This window comes from Erpetoichthys calabaricus, chromosome 18 (assembly GCF_900747795.2).
Source record: "Erpetoichthys calabaricus chromosome 18, fErpCal1.3, whole genome shotgun sequence".
NCBI classification, from domain to species: domain Eukaryota; kingdom Metazoa; phylum Chordata; class Cladistia; order Polypteriformes; family Polypteridae; genus Erpetoichthys; species Erpetoichthys calabaricus.
Genome location: NC_041411.2, coordinates 6578865 through 6596803, shown reverse-complemented (window position 1 = coordinate 6596803; position 17939 = coordinate 6578865). Strand labels below are relative to the sequence as shown.

Sequence of the window (17939 nt, the reverse complement as noted above, 5' to 3'; positions counted from 1 at the left end):
ATTTCCAAAGTACATTCAGACTAGTAATTTCCACTACTTAAGAGGCGATAGTAAAGGTGGGGCAGACTACTGTCACACCCCACTCCACTACAATCCTTCAAGTTTAATCAACACATACAGAAGCACACACTTGGCTGGCAGTACTAAGCAATCTGTAAATTGCTCAGCAACATACTGTTTTCCTCTTCCAATGAATAAATAGTCCTCGTCAGAGATCTACAAAAGTTATCAAAACTGGCAGATGTCCAGTATACAGTGTTTCCCACACTACCAAGTATGTATTATTCCAAAGCAAAATGGAAACAGTTGATTTGCTTTTACTCATAATGCCATGGCAGTGTCATTTCGATTTGGAGATATACCTAGGAAAATAACACTGATAACCCTGAGGTCTGATGAAGCTCAGCACCTTTTTTCTCTCCCTAACCTACATGGAGAGAGGCTAATGTGCATAAAATAAAACATAACACAGACAGAAATGGACATTTATTTTGCAAGAATGTGCAGTGTTGACAGCAAAAGAGACGCTCCCATCAGCTATACTGTGATAAATATAGGCCTAGCTTAGGCTTAGATGACTTGGACTTTTGTGCAGCTCAAGCAAGCCCCAATATAATTAGGAAGGAGAACAGACAATTAAGCAGACAAAAAAACCCTCCTTCCATCCTTAACCTATTCACAGTGATAATTAGCTCTGGCAGACGTTACTTTATTTGGTAAAGTCCTGCTACAGAGCTCTAACTAAATGAAGCCCAACACAATGCAAGGGAGACTCGGTGACGTGTGGCATATTCCCCAAGGCTCCAGGAATCTGCAGATCACAGAAGGCAAAGCAGTAGGGAACCATGTGTGACTGTACATTTCTGAAACACAAACGGGAAATGAGCAGGGATTCAGTGCTGGGGGTGTGCTGCAGGGTATTACTTACCTGGACTCAAGGGGGAAAAAAAAACCCTCTAATTTCAGAATACTACATTTGGAATTAATTCTGCCAACATCTGCATTCAAAAAGTATTTATAAAAAGATAAGTAAAATAAACCACCTCCATACTTCACGTACTCCAGTTGAGACTATCACAGGGGCAATGTGAGCCTGACCCATTTTGCCGTTATTGATTACTGCATTATATAGTCACCAGGCCATAAAATAGCAAAATCTCTCTATGATAATAAAAAAATCTTGGGAAGAGAGATGTGACTTTCTCAGAGACTTTCACGTCCCGTGAGACGAGACTTTGTGCCAAGAGATTTAACTATGCCCGGGGCCGGAAGTAAAAGACAAAGAGTAGATGACAAAGCAGAACGTCGTAAAGAATTCAAAAACGTTGGTGTGATACACATGCAGAGCAGGTTAGAGATAATGGAAGTACGAAAATTCAAAAGTCTCAGAAAAACGATAGTAAAGATCGCATTAGCACTAACTGTGCCCTGTGAAATAACGGAACAGCGAAAAAAGATCGAATATATTGTTTGGATTTAAACTTTAAGTCGGAAACTTCTAGATTGTCTAATTCATGTTGCCATCAGGGAAAAGTAGTGTTTCGTCCCACTGAAGAAGTCTCTCCGCAAGAATTAAAAAATTCGTTTGGTGAGAAAATTTCAAGCTCCGCAAGACAACAGCTTATGCAAAGAGATTTGGAAAAGTCCTGCCCACATCTAAAACATTTAGAACCATGCATACGGTTCAATCATTTGTCATTTGTGTGAATGCTATCGTCAGACACAGTTCGTGTAGAGAGAAAGAAACGATATTCACTCACGGGCAGTTATACGTTGCATTGTCACGATGCGATTCCAAACACAGAATTAAAATTCAATGAGATATTGACCAAAAGGTAAAAGCAAAAAGAGATCGAAAATATGGACATAGGTGATATGACAGAAGTATGCAGATATTGTTCAGCTTTAAACTTTAAGTCAGACTTACAGATCGTCTAATTCGTGTTGCCATCAGGGAAAAGTAGTGTTTCTTCCCAATGAAGAGGCGCATCCGCGAGAATTAAAAGTTTTGATGTTTGGGGAAAGTGAAATCCACATATGAGAGCAGCAGAGATGCAAAGTTGCTGATGTGTAGCGCAGGCAGGGGGGTTGGCAAGTGAAGCGAGCAGGGGGCAAAGCCCCCTAGTTATCTTTAAAATAATATGCACTCTGAATCAAAACAATCGACTCTGCTACCCTTGATAACCAACACCAAAAAGCTCTTAAATTAGTAAAGCGAGCCAAATAATAAAGGAGTGCTCAACATCTGGTAATCTGTCGGCCGATTAGAAACCCTGATGATCATCAAATTAAAAACTACACAGGCAAACGGTGTCAAAATTAAAACCCAGGAAAAGGCTGTCAAGCTGACCTGCAGCACACAGAAACACAGTCCTCGAGTGGCACAAGCTGTGGTCTGCCTGATAGACAGTCCATTATCTAGGACACCACCGGCTCATCTGCCTATTAATGGTGGTTGTGGGTCAGCAAAACAAACAGACTGGCACTGGCAGGAGCTAAAATGGAATTTTCTACATGGAAATGCATGGAAATCGGAGCCTTAATAGTAAGGGGGCAAAAGCTGCATGCAGCTCTGACAGCACATCGCCTCCAGGTTGGTAGTGGACAACTTGTTGCTGTGGTGCAGGTTTTAAAAACTTTGTCATGCTTTCTTTAGTAAGAGGGTGTTTACATCTTGCCTGAAGAAGGGGCCTGAATTGCCTCGAAAGCTTGCATACTGTAATCTTTTTAGTTAGCCAATAAAAGGGGTCATTTTGCTTGACTTTTCACTTCATGCTTTCTTTACAATTTTCAAAACGAATGGGAGCACGGGTCCACTGATGAAGTGGACACGTTGAATTGCCCACTTTAGGACGTACAGTCTGCCACAGTACCAGACTGTGAGGCAACTCCATTGTATACTCTACCACGGTCATTCATAGATGTTAATTGTGACTCATTGTTGAGGACCCGAGTGGCTGGTCCAGCCCAAGAGGACACCCACGTAAAACACTTGGCAGCAGCAGACAGGTGGGCATTTCCAAGGGGCGGGACTGGACCATCTACCTGGAGATCCTGAGCCGTTTTGTCACGTGGTGGCTGTGGCAACTTGCTGTACCAGTGCACGCTCCCCAACCTGACCTAAAGTAATGTATCTGGTACTGTGACACAACAGTTTAAAGAGTTCAATATGATTGTATGACTAATGCCAGACAGAAGGTGGTCATGGAAAAAACTGCCTCTCCACTCTACAGTACAGTGTCACTGCAGCCAAATTTGTATGATGTGAAAACTGGTCTGCTAAGCTGCACCTGTGAATCATTAAGAGAGACAGAAGGGAATAACTTTTTAAACCAGTGAATGCGCACTGTATAACATGCAATGGTGGGGGAAAAAAAACACCAAATAAACCCACAGGCCTACAATACCTAATCTTTTTAAAAACAAAGTGAAGCTACAAAGTACAGTATACACTCGGGCCATGACATGAAGAAATCCGCAAAGCTGCCAATAAAAAAAAAAGGCCACTGAGATCAAGGTAACAGACAGACAACTACTTCTCTTCCAATCAAATTGGGGGAGGGAATGGTGAACACTTACTTGGAGCCGCTCCAGTATCGACCAATCAGGTTTCTTTTTTTGACCATCATCAACTCCCCATCCCCAATCTGATTGCAGGATTACTTCTGTCCTGCTACACATATGGCAGAAAACTCTCCTACTCTTGCTGGCACATCAGAGCTTTGGTGGCGGAGGCAGCACAGAAAAACAACTTTCAGTCTGGTCTTCAGAATGGGGCTGCTTTGCAAGTTTAAATACAAAAAATTAAGACATTTCTTTCATGCTCAGTAAAGGAAGACAAATAAGATGCTCTAGGCAGACTTTTGAGCAAATGAGGGAATCAAAAAAAGACGCAAGCAGCAAAAGACCACATGAAATGAAAGAACGCAGACACACACACCCCCCCACTCCCCGAGAAATGCTTGAGGGGAGCACAGTCCATCATCACACACCCCAACAGCAAACTGTTTTGTCACGAAGATGTTAGCTATGTATTCATGGCCACACCACGAGTATCCCTAACAGTTTTACCTGCAGGCAAATACATTAGGAACTAATAAAATTCAGCAACGCTTTAGTTAAGGCACTGCAAAAATGATTCTATTACTCATAGTCTGCTATGCAACAAGACCTTAAAGGCTCCTTTCATAAACTCCTCCATAAACTCAAACTATTTAAAGTAGACAAGGACCTCATGTTGTCCTTCTATCGCAGTATGATCCAGTCTGTGATCACTTAATTACATTGCCTGATTTAACAGTTTGACAAACCAAAACTCAAAAAAGCTCCAGCAGATTACGAAGTATGCAGCTAAAGTTATTGGGGCTGATGTAGATGATTTGACTAGTGTGTGTGTGTGTGTCAGAGGGCAATGCTAAAGAAACTGGAAATCATCTCAACTGATGACAGACTTCCATTACATGTAGAACTAAAATTCAGTAAATCAGGAAGGATAGCTGGTTTGAAAACCCACACAAATCGCTCCAGAAACTCCTTTCGTGCCACACGACTTTTCAATAAGAAATATTGGAGATAATGTTTAAGGTTTTGATATATATCCTGTTATCTTTTTTTTTTGGTGTAAATATGTTTTATCTAACTGCCTTACCTTAACCTTTCTTATTTCTATTTGTCTGTTTTATTTCATTCTGTCTGTTACCTGTTATTAGATGCAACTGAGAAGGCAAATTTCATGTTTTCTTGTGTAAACATGACTAAATAAAGAAACCTAAACCTACTAACATTTACAAATCAGCAGTAAAGTGCTCATTCACCTTTATGCAGTGGGGCATATTGACACATTAATTGTGAATATAAAGCATTCCAAAGTCTTCTACTCCAATCTGAAATTACAGGAGAAACCTGTCTCAGTTAAGCCACCTCAGACCATGCCAAACAACATTTTATTTCTATAGCACATTTTTCATACAAACAATGTAGCTCAAAGTGCTTTACCTGATGAAGAAAGAGAAAAAAGACAAAATAAGAACTGAAATAAGGGAAAACTAATTAACATAAAAGTAAGGTCTGATGGCCGGGAGGACAGAAAAAACAAAAAAAAACTCCAGTCGGCTGGAGAAAAAAATAAAATCTGCAGGGGGTCCGAGGCCACGAGACCACCCAGCCCCTTCTAGGCATTCTACCTAACATAAATGATCAGTCCTCATTGTATTCAGGGTGAAGTTCTTGTAGTTGGTCATCCTGCAGAGAGGCAGAAATACTTAACTGATGCTTTATAAGTGGTACTATGGCCATTTGTAACAGAACAGTAAATGAGTTACAGGCATTACCTAAATTTAAACTGTCTAAAACACAGACACTTTGAACTGGTTCTCATTTCTCAAACACCTTACAACTTTAACATGATCACATTCAATTTACTGATCGCTTTTCAGCTAAGTCAGTTTACTATCTGGTACCAACTATAGGTTTATAATCTAGAATTTGCCAATATAACATTGCTTTGGATATTACGTATCACTATTGCTACAGCATAATTTTGCGCAAGGAAGAAAGCTGCTAGTTTTAATAGAGGGATGCAAACAGGGCCAAAGTTTCTCCCAGCATGAACAGGCACATGAACAGTTGCAACTGGCGATTCAGGTCAACTTCTTTTGGACGTGTAAACACCCAAATGAACGCTGGCAGGACATCCAAAGTCCACAGAATCAGCAGAGTTTGATCACAGGTTAATTATTGGCCATAACGTAAGGCAATTAATCAGTGCCATGTTTCGATTCTTCAGCTGTCCACTCAACAGAATCAGAATGTTTGTGTTAAGATTGTCAAATTAGACGACTTTTCTAGCGATTTACAGTCGTAGCCTTCATTTACATAATCTTGGCCAATCAGAGGACATCTGCAGCGCTTTCCTGTGAAACTGACGGTCTAATGGGACATTTAGAATGACTAAGTCTGCATCTGCCTGGGATAAAATCAAAAAGGTTTGACCTTCTCATTGATAAGAGAGGTGGGCTGTGTACGCAGGGGAGCTAAGAGTGAAATGATGAACATGTTTTGTATCTCACAAACAGAAGTGAAGCTCGTCTACCCTAAAGTCTTACTTTACATACCATAACGAAAAAAAAAGGGGGCAGAGACTGCTCCTCAACACGCTGCAGCTGTTAACCCTTCATAAAGCACCACTCAGGCAACACGTTATAGGCTATCAGAAAAAGGGGAGTGCATGACTGCACTGGAAGATCAGCACTTAGTCAGTAAATATGACATGTGACTGAGAATCGCAACCTGTGATTTGATGTGGTGCAGCGACTTCCATCGGTAAATCTGACATAGCCCAAAACCAAACATCAAGTCACATGACTTCAGCTTTAATGTACATAGAAATGCTTACTATGGCAAAAAAACAATATATTGATTGCTGCTTAATAAAAAATAAAAAAAGGCACATACCTGCGCAATACGATACTGCAATCTGAATAGAACACGTTTTGTTTATTTGTATGTTGAACTACACGTGCACCGTGGCAGATTAAGGATTTTTTTTATCACTCAAGTGAAAGTGCAAGAAAATCACTGCCAAAAATGAAGACTGCTCATTTAACAAAGATACTTAAAAGATGGCTCCACTTACATGATTTTTAATAAGCAGTTTTTGAAAAGTAAACCTCATACATAAAAATGCCTATAATAAAAGTAGGCATACAAAGCAAAAACTATTTTAACAAATGAACAGCATTAATGAGCAAAACATATTTGGAGACACCCTCATCTAGTAAAGAAACACAGAAATATTCAAGATTTTTTGCAGCATAATGTTATTTCATCCATTAGATGGCTGCAAAATACAGTCACAAATGCTATCCAGGCTTAAAAATGGAAAGCAGATCATTACACGTCACCCCATGCCTGACTCCGGGTGAACTACAATTGCATTCAGTTCCAAGCTTGAGTCACGTTTGGGTTTAATGCCAAGGATGCTAAAAGAAGACTAACGGTGCACACTACCTCAGGGGTTATCTTCATCCGCAACAATCTTTCACCTACCAGGGCATGGGCTTCTCTTCTAAGAAAAAAAATTAAAAACTGTTCCTGCCATGTGCTGCTTGGCATTATCTTAGTTTACTTTCGTTAACTATGTGAGAATCACACAAGCAAACAGAAGACGTATCCTCACCTCAAGAAAAACCAGTAACACGTGATAAAGGGATTATTTCCAGATGCCTTTTGTTGTCACAAGCATGCGCTGGAAACAAGGAGGGCACATTTTCTTATATCGACATATTTGGTACATTAAGCTTTTCCTTTGAGTTCATTAGTTGGAAAAGGAAATGAAACAGTTAAAAAACAAAAGATCAGACTTAAAATTCAAAAAACTCCATCTGAGTTTATTATTTTTACAATTCCATTTTTTTTTTTTTTTTACTTTCATGTATACGAAGTATTGTAATCATCCCAAGACTAAAAATGTTGAATTTTGATGAATCTCAACGTTTTAGGCCTTCCTGACTTTCTTGTATACGAGGTATAGGGCACATATGGGGAATCCTCCAAAAATTCCATTTCGAGATTTTGATGAATCTCGATGTTTAAGACCTTCCCCGAAAACAAAAATACCTTTTTTGGAATTATATCTGTGTGTAAACACGACAACTTGAGTACACTTTCACTTAAGTCAACCAAATTTTGCATACAAGTACTAGGCACAAAATATTAATTTGTCAAATTTTTTGCTATTTCCGCTATCCGGAAGTGGTACTTTACTTTTTATTCATGCAGCTGTAGAGTCCGATTTTTCCAACTTTACTTTTATAATAATTGTTCAATATATTACTGATTTGATTTGTGGTTGATGGTTCTTTAATGTACACAATATAAAAATATAATCATTGTCTTGTGGTTTACTCCGCAAATATTCATCCCTATACCTGAGTATACGAGAAAGTCGAGGGGAGACCACTCCCGATTATTTAAACTATCTTTATAAAAAATATCAATTATGGAGAATCCACTGCATCCCCTAAACAGGATCATCTCCAGACAGAAGAGCAGCTTCAGCGACAGACTGCTGTCACCGTCCTGCTCCACTGACAAACTGAGGATATTGTTCCTCCCCCAAACTATGCGAACCCTCAATTCCACCCCATTGGGGGGGAAGAGGGGGGGTAAACGTTAACATTATACAAAGTTATTGTCCGTTTTTACCTGCATTATTATCACTCTTTAATTTAATAATGTTTTTTGTATCAGTATGCTGCTGCTGGAGAATGTGAATTTCCCCTTGGAATTAATAAAGTATCTATCTAATTAAAAAATAAAAAAAATACAAACACAAACATCAAGGCCTATGAATATCTTAAACATAGTATGTGAACAATTAACATTTAAGTAGTTTAAGAAAATACAGTACATTATATACTGAACACAATACAGAACAATCAAAAAGAAAAAGTCATTAGCAGTGCATATGTTGTTCAGAATGGTAAACTGTACTTCTTTTAAGTAGTTTTCTCTTTTTTTAATAAAGAAGTCTAGGCACTACATTTAGTTCTCTATGTATCTATAAAAGAATATATATCTCCATCTCTCTTTCTATATCTATCATATTTTATATTATATATATAGATATATAGATAGATCTCTCTATATCTAATTTGTAATGCATACTGTAGATAAAATTAGATTTGACTTTTTGCTATTAAAAAGAAGATATTCTGCTCCAATTTTAGTGATATCATTCCTGTACAAGTAACCTCTTTTATATTTTCTTGGACAGACTTCATTACTTAAGGTTATCCCAATCATTGTCACAATTACATATTTTTTCCTCGGGACCTAAATTGAACTTCCTACTAAAACTCATTATGTTACATGAAATCCCCTCAAACCATCAAGATGTGAGTTAAAGCCCGAATACCCTTAACCCACATATTTATGTAAAAATAAGGATTTTCTTTTAACTAAAAACTGGAGACGGAAAGATTATAATTGTAACGTAAACTATTCTAACCTGCAGAAAGCCAATTTTGAAAGAACAGAGGTGACTTTCTCAATAACTAAGCAGGGGAGAACTGAGCTTTAACACATCATCTCAAACGCACGCTAAATTCCTTTACACTCTGGATTCATCCCATCAATAACAGTGGCCGTTACCTATGAGGACTGTCATTCACACTGCCAACATGGCTGACACCGTGCGTGACCAGACTGACCTTTACTGCGCACAAACTGGGCCACATGCGCTACTCTTTTTTTTTCCTTCCACTCTGTAAGCTACGCAAGTCAAGTATGACGATTATTTTATTCGATGGTGAACTTCACCGAAAAGACAACGCATAATTCAGTGAAATTGGGGTGATCGCAGGCCACGTGGAAAGTTGACCTTCCTTGGTCTCGACTGGGGAGCCCGGCGCGATCACGTGACGGAGCACGCCTGGCACTCTCAGCGGTTTCTTTGCCTCCGAAGACGCGCGACGGGCGTGCGTGCCGACACAAGAAGGCGCAGGCGCGGTAGGCTCGAGCCGCATTTCTAGGTGAAAGGGCAAGGCAGCCTGTAGGCTCGAGTGTGGGGTCTCGAGCTGGTTTCAAAACGATCCCCGGTGTAAAGCGTAATAATGAAGTATTTACAAAGAAAAAAAACTATTTGGGATTCTCAGTAGCGCTACAGCATTCCATTTCTATGTCATCAGATAACGAAACAATAATAAAAGATGTATAGAAATCAAACGAAACCAAAAACAAACGACCAATTGTTCCAAGGTCTTTAGAACAATAAACAGTTTAACCTTCAGAATTCAGTCAATGAGATCCTATTAAACACCTTAAGAGAATGGTGAAAAGAAAAGCAAAAATAAAACAAAAAACCACAAACTTCCAGGTAGGTTTAAAACAATGTCAAGAAACCCATAACTGCAAGATGAGCCGAATCGGAATATCGTACGGCAACGGTAATGATGCCGGCATGCACGGAGTCACGTTGTCTAGTAATTTCAAGACAATAAAGAGTTGTGGGGATCTGGAACAAACTACCGAGATATGGAGCCAACGCTGAAACCCTGACAACCTCTAGATGAGATATTTGGCCAGTTTAGCTATTCGCTAAATAGACAAGCGACAATTCGACCGAATGGTATCCTCCCGTTTGTCAAATTTCCTACGTTCCAACGAGACAAAGAAGTGCAATTCACGCACTTCAACTAAAATGTGCAAAAAAGAAATTCACAAGAAACCTGGCGAGACAGGTTGCACCGATTAACCAAAAAGAAGACGGAAAAGAGGATTCTTGAGAGATGTGACACTTAGCACAATTAAAGGACAACGAACTGCACAGCAGCGTGACCACCAAGCAGGACGCCCCCGGGGACACTTACCCAAGACGTCGGCGGTTCTGTGCCGGGCTACGAAGCAGGCGTCATCCCCGTAGCACATGCCTTTCTTCAAGATGCCCTTCCGGAAGTCTTTGCCGAAGCCGCAGCTGGCGGTCACCAGGCTGTAATCCCGGCTATCTGTTTGGGAAAGTCCACCCAGGACAGCCCTGGCAACCAGTCTGCCATAGGAGAGTACGGAGAACATCCCCCAAGGCCGCGGTGCCCCTCACGCCCCCTCTCCTCTTCTCGCTCTCTTTCTCTCCGACTGTCTCTCACACACACTTAACTCTGTCCTCGTATGTCACTTGTCGCAGAGGCCACCGACATGCAGTCGAAAGTGTCCGGCTGGGCCTGACCTGGCGTGCTGCGTGGCTCGCGCGGACAAGCCGCGAGTTTGTCGCTCGGCGCTCTATACCTTCACGAGTCTAACGGAGTCCGCATCCCCTGAGCGCTCCGTACCCACCGCCATCTTTTTCACCCATCTCGCTCCGGATTGTGCACACAGCCGGAACGAATCCGGCGAACTAATCAGGCGCGTGACTCTTACGTCAGCAAGCAACGTCGGCTTGTCGTTACGCAATGCGCTCTCCTTAAAAGGAGAGGCGTGCGATCGCAGTTACCTTGGCGCTGCTGTGTTCTCGTAGTCGGAGGGCAGCGGGGACAGGGAGTGTATGGCATGACCCGCGAAGCTTCCAAAAACTGCGCCCAATAAAACAAATCTTGGAGGAACGCAGAGTTCTGAGCTGCTCGAAACGTTGGCGCTAACGTGAAAAGAATGAAATGCGCATGCGGCATCGCGGAATACGGACGCTGGATTTTTTTTTTTATATTCTAATCAATTAATAGTAGTTTATCTCAGGGTTATTTCTGGTGATTATTTCCTGCGGTGGGGAAGCGATGACTTCAAAGTCACACAGATCTCCTAAAGATCAAGAACCAACCCCGGAGGGAAAGCCAGAATTGTACAGGGAGACTTGCTGCTTTTATTTCTGCACTATATCGTTTTCTAAAGGGAGCTGGAGCCTTCCCTAGCAAACACAAAGCGCAAGGCAGGGACAATCAGTGGATAGTGTGCCAGTCCACCGCAGCGTGGACACACAATACACCTAACCTGCATGTGTTTGGACTGGGTGGGGAGAACATGCAGAAGATCCCCTGCGCTAGCACTGCATCACCATGGAAGCTTGAATGGAAGACTGAATATACAGAAATCTGACAAATCGCCCCCACCAAATTTATCCTCGAGTGTTTTTAAGGAGGTTAGTGAATGCATATAGAAAACCTTTCATGCACATTTATGGAAAGTGTCCACACATTGGGGAAATTCCAAAGGACTGGAAAATTGCAAATATCCATCCATCCATTATCCAACCCGCTATATCCTAACTACAGGGTCATGGGGGTCTGCTGGAGCCAATCCCAGCCAACACAGGGCACAAGGCAGGAAACAAACTCCGGGCAGGACACCAGCCCACCACAGGGCACACACAATTTAGAATCACCAATGCACCTAACTTGCATGTCTTTGGACTGTGGGAGGAAACCCACGCAGACACGGGGAGAACCCGGGAAGCGAACCCGGGTCTCCTAACTGCGAGGCAGCAGGGCTACCCACTGCACCACCGTGCCGCCCCCTGGTTAAATCTCTTGGCACAAAGTCTCGTCTCGTGGGACTTGAAAGTGTCTCTCTGAGAAAGTCACGTCTCATCCCAAGCTAAAAAAATCTCGTCATGTGATGGGATTATTTCATATAATAGAGAGATTTGTTATTTATAAACGATTTGGCTAGGAGTTTAAACAAGCTGGCTAAGTCTGCAGGCGCTAGCAGTCCCGGTGAGGCTCTGTGCAGCGTATTGCTGTTGGTATAATGGAGTCCCAGTAATGGTTCTTGACACCCATGCTGAATAATTTGTTGGCTGAAAGTCCTCTGAGTTAATGGGTCATGGAGAGTATGTGCAGCATTGTTCATAGCGGCACTCGATTTCGTTATAATTCTCTCCTCCACTGCTACCTCCAGGGGGTCCAAAATGGGTCCCATAACTGAGCCTGCCCTTTAAATCAGCTTGTTGATTCAATGGGCCTCTCTAGAAGTGACGAGACCAGCACAGAGTGGTGTAATATCATAGTATTTCCCTCTACTTACCTTTTACCTGTTTTATCAATGGTAAGTGTACTCATCAAGTTCGTTATCGGTTGGTCTACTGTTACGCTTTAAGATGAACACACACATACATAGATATACGCAGACACACACAGCTGGTTAACCTTTAGTACTTCAAACCACACAAGTGCTTTAGGTATAACACAGCCTGTCACTCAGCACTTCAAGAAACGTACTTACTATCAGAGCGAACAATATACAATGTTTTAGTGATATTACAGACCTAAATATTACTTTTGGTCTACAAGAATACATTTAAACATACAAAGACTCAGCAGTCTTGACTATCGGCCATTATCAGCCGAGAATACCTTACCTGACGTCCTGTTACCTACTATTGGGTGGAGCTCTCACCCTCAGCCTTAATAAACCTCACAGCACAGATATAATGGCAAATGTCTGTGGCTGCTCCAGGTGCTCAAAGAAATCTGACTTATTATTTCAATCACTCTATAGACATTAAGACAGAGCATAGAAAGTTAAAAGCAGCATGGTATTTATTACAGGAATAATAATAATACCACTGGAACAAAGAATAACAGATTGATTTAGCAATCGATGTTCATGAAAATGCTGTTAACTGATGATCAGATGAAAACTGCTTTCTCTGCTCTTCATTGCTTTTTTTTTTAGGGGCCTGGCGGTGTCTCTGCCAAGAGGGGCCTGGCGGTGTCTTTGCTATCACATTACATAAAAGACATAGCAGCACTTGAAGTTGTCTGAGGAGAACTATCGATTGCATCCCAAGATTTAGGCACATGTCCTACTGTGACAGACTGTGGAAGATAAATTAGACTTAGGGGTCACATAATCATTTAGGGCTAATATAGTAATGGTGTATCAAGTGTTTTGGTATGCATTCCATATTCAAATATGTCATCTATCTAAGAATTAGTATAAAGGGTTAATCAATATGGCCTAAGCTTGTTTAAGTAGATTACGGTCAAATGAACAACAGGGAACAAGAAAAGTTGTAGTTGATGCTTTGAAGACGTGGCTGACTGTCACGTACCCAGTAAGAGCTGACAGTTGTCACAGACACAGAAAACTCCATAAAGTGGAAAAGACAAGAATGTAGCAGAATGAGACTTTTATTTAGGTGTGTCAGGTAAATGAGCCAATCAGAGTAAATGTCAGATGTTGTCAGTCAGTCATTATCCAACCCGCTATATCGTAACACAGGGTCATGGGGGTCTCCTGAAGCCAATCCCAGCCAGCACAGGGCACAACGCAGGAACAAATCCCGGGCAGGACACCAGCCCACCACAGGCCACGCACACACACCAAGAACACACTAAAGACAATTTAGAATGGCCAATGCACCTAACCTACATGTCTTTGGACTGTGGGAGGAAACCCACGCAGACACGGGGAGAACATGCAAACACCACGCAGGGAGGACTCAGGAAGAGAACCTCAGGTCTCCTTATTACAATGCAGCAGCAGCGGTGTCTCTGCCATCACATTCATACAGGGGCCTGGAGGTGTCTCTGCCAACCATGGCCTGGTGGTGTCTCTGGATCACATTCATTTAGGGGCATGGAAGGTGTCTCTACCAAGAGGGGCCTGGCACTGTCTGTGGATCACTTTCATTCAGGGGCCTGGCGGTGTCTCTACCAACAGGGTCATGGCAGTGTCTGTACTCTGTACCAAGAGGGGCCTGGTGGTGTCTCTGGATCACATTCATTTATGGGCCTGGCAGTGTCTCTACCATGAGGGGCCTGGTGATGTCTCTGGATCACTTTCATTAAGGGGCCTGGCAGTGTCTTTCCCCAAGAGGGGCCTGGCAGTGTCTCTACCAACAGGGGCCTGGTGGTGTCTCTGGATCACATTCATTTAGGGGCCTAGCGGTGTCTCTGCCAAGAGGGGCCTGGCGGTATCTCTACCAACAGGGGCCTGGCAGTGTCTCTGAATCACATTCATTCAGGGGCCCAGCGGTGTCTTTGCCAACAGGGACTTGGCAGTGTCTCTACCAACCGGGGCCTGGCGGTGTCTTTGTGAAGATGGGCCTGGCAGTGCTTCTACCAACAGGGGCCTGGTGGTGTCTCTGGATCACATTCATTTAGGGGCCTGGCGATGTCTCTACCAAGAGGGGCCTGGTGGTGTCTCTGGATCTCTTTCATTCAGGGGCCTGGCGGTGTCTTTTCCAAGAGGGGCCTGGTGGTGTCTCTGGATCACATTCATTTTGGTGCCTGGCAGTGCCTTTATGAAGAGGGGCCTGGCAGTGTCTCTACCAACCAGGGCCTGGCAGTGTCTTTGTGAAGAGGGGCCTGGCAGTGTCTCTGGATCACATTATTCAGGGACCTGGCAGTGTCTTTGCCAAGAGGGGCCTGTCAGTGTCTCTACCAACTGGGGCCTGGCAGTGTCTTTGTGAACAGGGGCCTGGCAGTGTCTCAGCCAAGAGGGGCCTGGCGGTGTCTCTGGATCACATTCATACAAGGGCCTGGCGGTGTCTCTACTATTTCATTGATGGAGGGGCCTTGCTGTGTATTGTATTGTATTAATTGACACAATAATTACATTTTGAAACACATATTTAGCATTTTAAGTGAAAATGTGCTTCTGCAGGTGGACTCTACTGTTGTGCCACACCACAGACGCTTGAAGAAATAAGGCAAACTAAAAAGTGGATTGCGTACAAAGCGACATCTAGTGGACACTGCAGGAAATGCCTTCCCCAGCCCCTGCTTGACATCACCTCGCATTTCAGTTGAAGACCCAATTCCAGCAGTTCCGTGTGGTTTTGATTTAGACGTAGAGATTGAAGGTTAACACTGTGGAAACAAAAGTTCATATTTTTGAATGACATCTTCCACTGTCAGCAGGGATGACAATCCTTACATTCACTGATCTGCCTTTCCTGACTGATCGCTCTTCTCTGATTCTGAACATTGATATTTTATTATTCTGTTAGCTTAAACCTCACACCGTTGCTGGGGCTTCTTATATCTACAACTTCAGCATTTGTGAGATTGTGAAAATGAACCACTAACATATTTAAATTAATTCAGTAATATTAAGTTTACAAATTCATAGTTTTTCTGTACTAAGTACATGCATGTATTACTGTGATATAACTAATTCAGTAATGTCATGCTTTGTGATTTACAGTATTTTTAGTTTTTCCGTTTGGTGGGTAAACACTGCATAGAAATGTTTTGTAACCGCCAGTCTGAAGCAAACAGCACACAGCTGACCAGGGAGAAGCGCAGAGCTTGTAAGTTAATGTCTGCTCCCCTGAGTGACTGTCCTCTAGTCACACTGTCCTCACAAGTCACACTGGATACCCCAGCTCAGGGTGGGCAGCCTGCACTGGCACAGTAAGTAAGTGCACCCACCACACAACAAATCAGCTCGGGATCCCGGTTGGCAACCCCCCAGGCAGACGCCTCAGGCTCAGTCGCACCCTCCGGAAATGACCCTCTATCTGTCACAGCCAGGTGTTACGTGGTCTGGTCCAGCCACTCGGGTCCCCAACAATGAGAATCTTACGAGCTGATCACCCTCGGGGAAACGCGCCACATGGCCATAGTGCCGTAACTGACGCTCCCTCACAATGCGGGTCATGTGCCTCATTTTGACTCCATGAGCAACACAAAGTCAAACCAACGGGACCCAAGGATTCTCTGAAGAGACACACATGGAGGAGTCCAGTCTTCATCTCAGGTCACTGGATAGTGTCCATGTCTCGCATACAGGGAGCACCAGGACTCTAAAGACTTGGACCTTTGTCCTTTTGCATAGATATCGGGAGTGCCACACACCCCTTTCCAGCGACCTCATGACCCCCCATGATGTCCCAATCCATCCATTGACTTAATAGGAAGAATCAGGAATGTGACTGCCGAGGTCAGTAAACCTCTCAATGACGAGGTCGACACTCTCTCCGCAGACAGACACACACTGCTGATGGCCGTGCCCATGAGGTTACTAAAGTCCTGGACACTGCAGTCGCTTTGTGAAGATCACAGGAATGTGTGAAATGAAGACATTGCCAGTGAAAACGGTCACTTCCAACACAGAACAAGTCGTGACCTCTGATACAGTACCTATACTTGTCACGTGGAAACATTTTGGTCCACCATATTGGATCCACTGCGGTGGGATGGCACCCTGCCCAGGATTGGTTCCTGCCTTGTGCCCTGTGTTGGCTGGGATTGGCTCCAGTAGACCCCCGTGACCCTGTGTTCGGATTCAGTGGGTTGGAAAATGGATGGATGGATATTGGATCCAGCACCTTGAATTTTGGGTAAAAAAAATATTTCAGATTCATAAATCGGTGACCCAGAAAAGCCTTGAGTACCAATTTTGTTCAAAATATGTTCATGAAGATACAGCATCAACATCTGTCACGTATCACGAGGATGAAATCACGGGGTATAGGTGGGGTGTCCAGGTTTCATGGTGGCCTGTCTTGCTTGTGTGTTCCTGGAGAGTAACAACTCAAAATGTGCTCCAAATTGGTCAAAGGGTTTAGGATTGTATAAGAGGCAGACACACCTGATATTTTTATATATATATCTCTTTATTTATTATAACAAAAAAAATCCTGTGATGAGATGAGACTTTTTGGTAAGATGTTTTCAAGTCCTGCCCTCCACTCCATACTCAACCACACGGCTCTCTCACCTCTCATTCATGTGAATGCTTTTGTCAGACGCAATTCCTGCTCTTATAAATCTGAACTAGCCAACCCACAATGTAGCATACACTGCATAGTCACGCCGCTTTTTAAATGATTTTTAAGCGGAGGGAAAAAAAATGAACATTTGCAAAATCCGTAATTTAATAAACCACCAAGAAAAGTAACATTGCAACGATGCACGCTACGAACCGACATACAATCATCGTCCAGTACGCAGTGCCTGCTCCTGTGGCACCTGCAACTCCTCACCTGAGTCGTGTCGTCTGTGCACCTCTGAGCCACGTTGTCTTCTCATTGTTCTTTGTGATTTCGGCTGCTTTTCTATTCCCAGCACATCACTTTTTCCACATTTTGTTATTTTACAGCCTTATTCCAAAATGGATTAAATTCATTTTTTTCCTCAGAATTCTACACCCAACACCCCATAATGACAACGTGAAAAAAGTTTACTTGAGGTTTTTGCAAATTTATTAAAAATAAACAAACTGAGAAATCCCATGTCCATAAGTATTCACAGCCTTTGCCATGAAGCTCCAAATTGAGCTCAGGTGCCTCCTGTTTCCCCTGATCATCATTGAGATGTTTCTGCAGCTTCATTGGAGTCCACCCGTGGTAAACTCAGTTGACTGGACAGGATTTGGAAAGGCACACACCTGTCTATATAAGGTCCCACAGTTGACAGTTCATGTCAGAGCACAAACCAAGCATGAAGTCAAAGGAATTGTCTGTAGACCTCCGAGACAGGATTGTCTTGAGGCACAAATCT

General features: G+C 42.8%; 1 protein-coding gene across 1 annotated transcript in view; it reads right to left on the bottom strand.

Moving 5' to 3' along the window:
• The window catches only part of pptc7a (protein phosphatase targeting COQ7 a), a 49999-nt gene extending 39102 nt beyond the window's left edge, over positions 1 to 10897 (bottom strand). The window contains exon 1 of the mRNA XM_028825403.2: positions 10371 to 10897. Within this exon, the coding sequence (XP_028681236.1) occupies positions 10371 to 10572 (202 nt within the window). The 5' untranslated portion in view covers positions 10573 to 10897. The remainder of the gene's footprint in view (positions 1 to 10370) is intronic.
• Positions 10898 to 17939: the final 7042 nt, after the last annotated feature.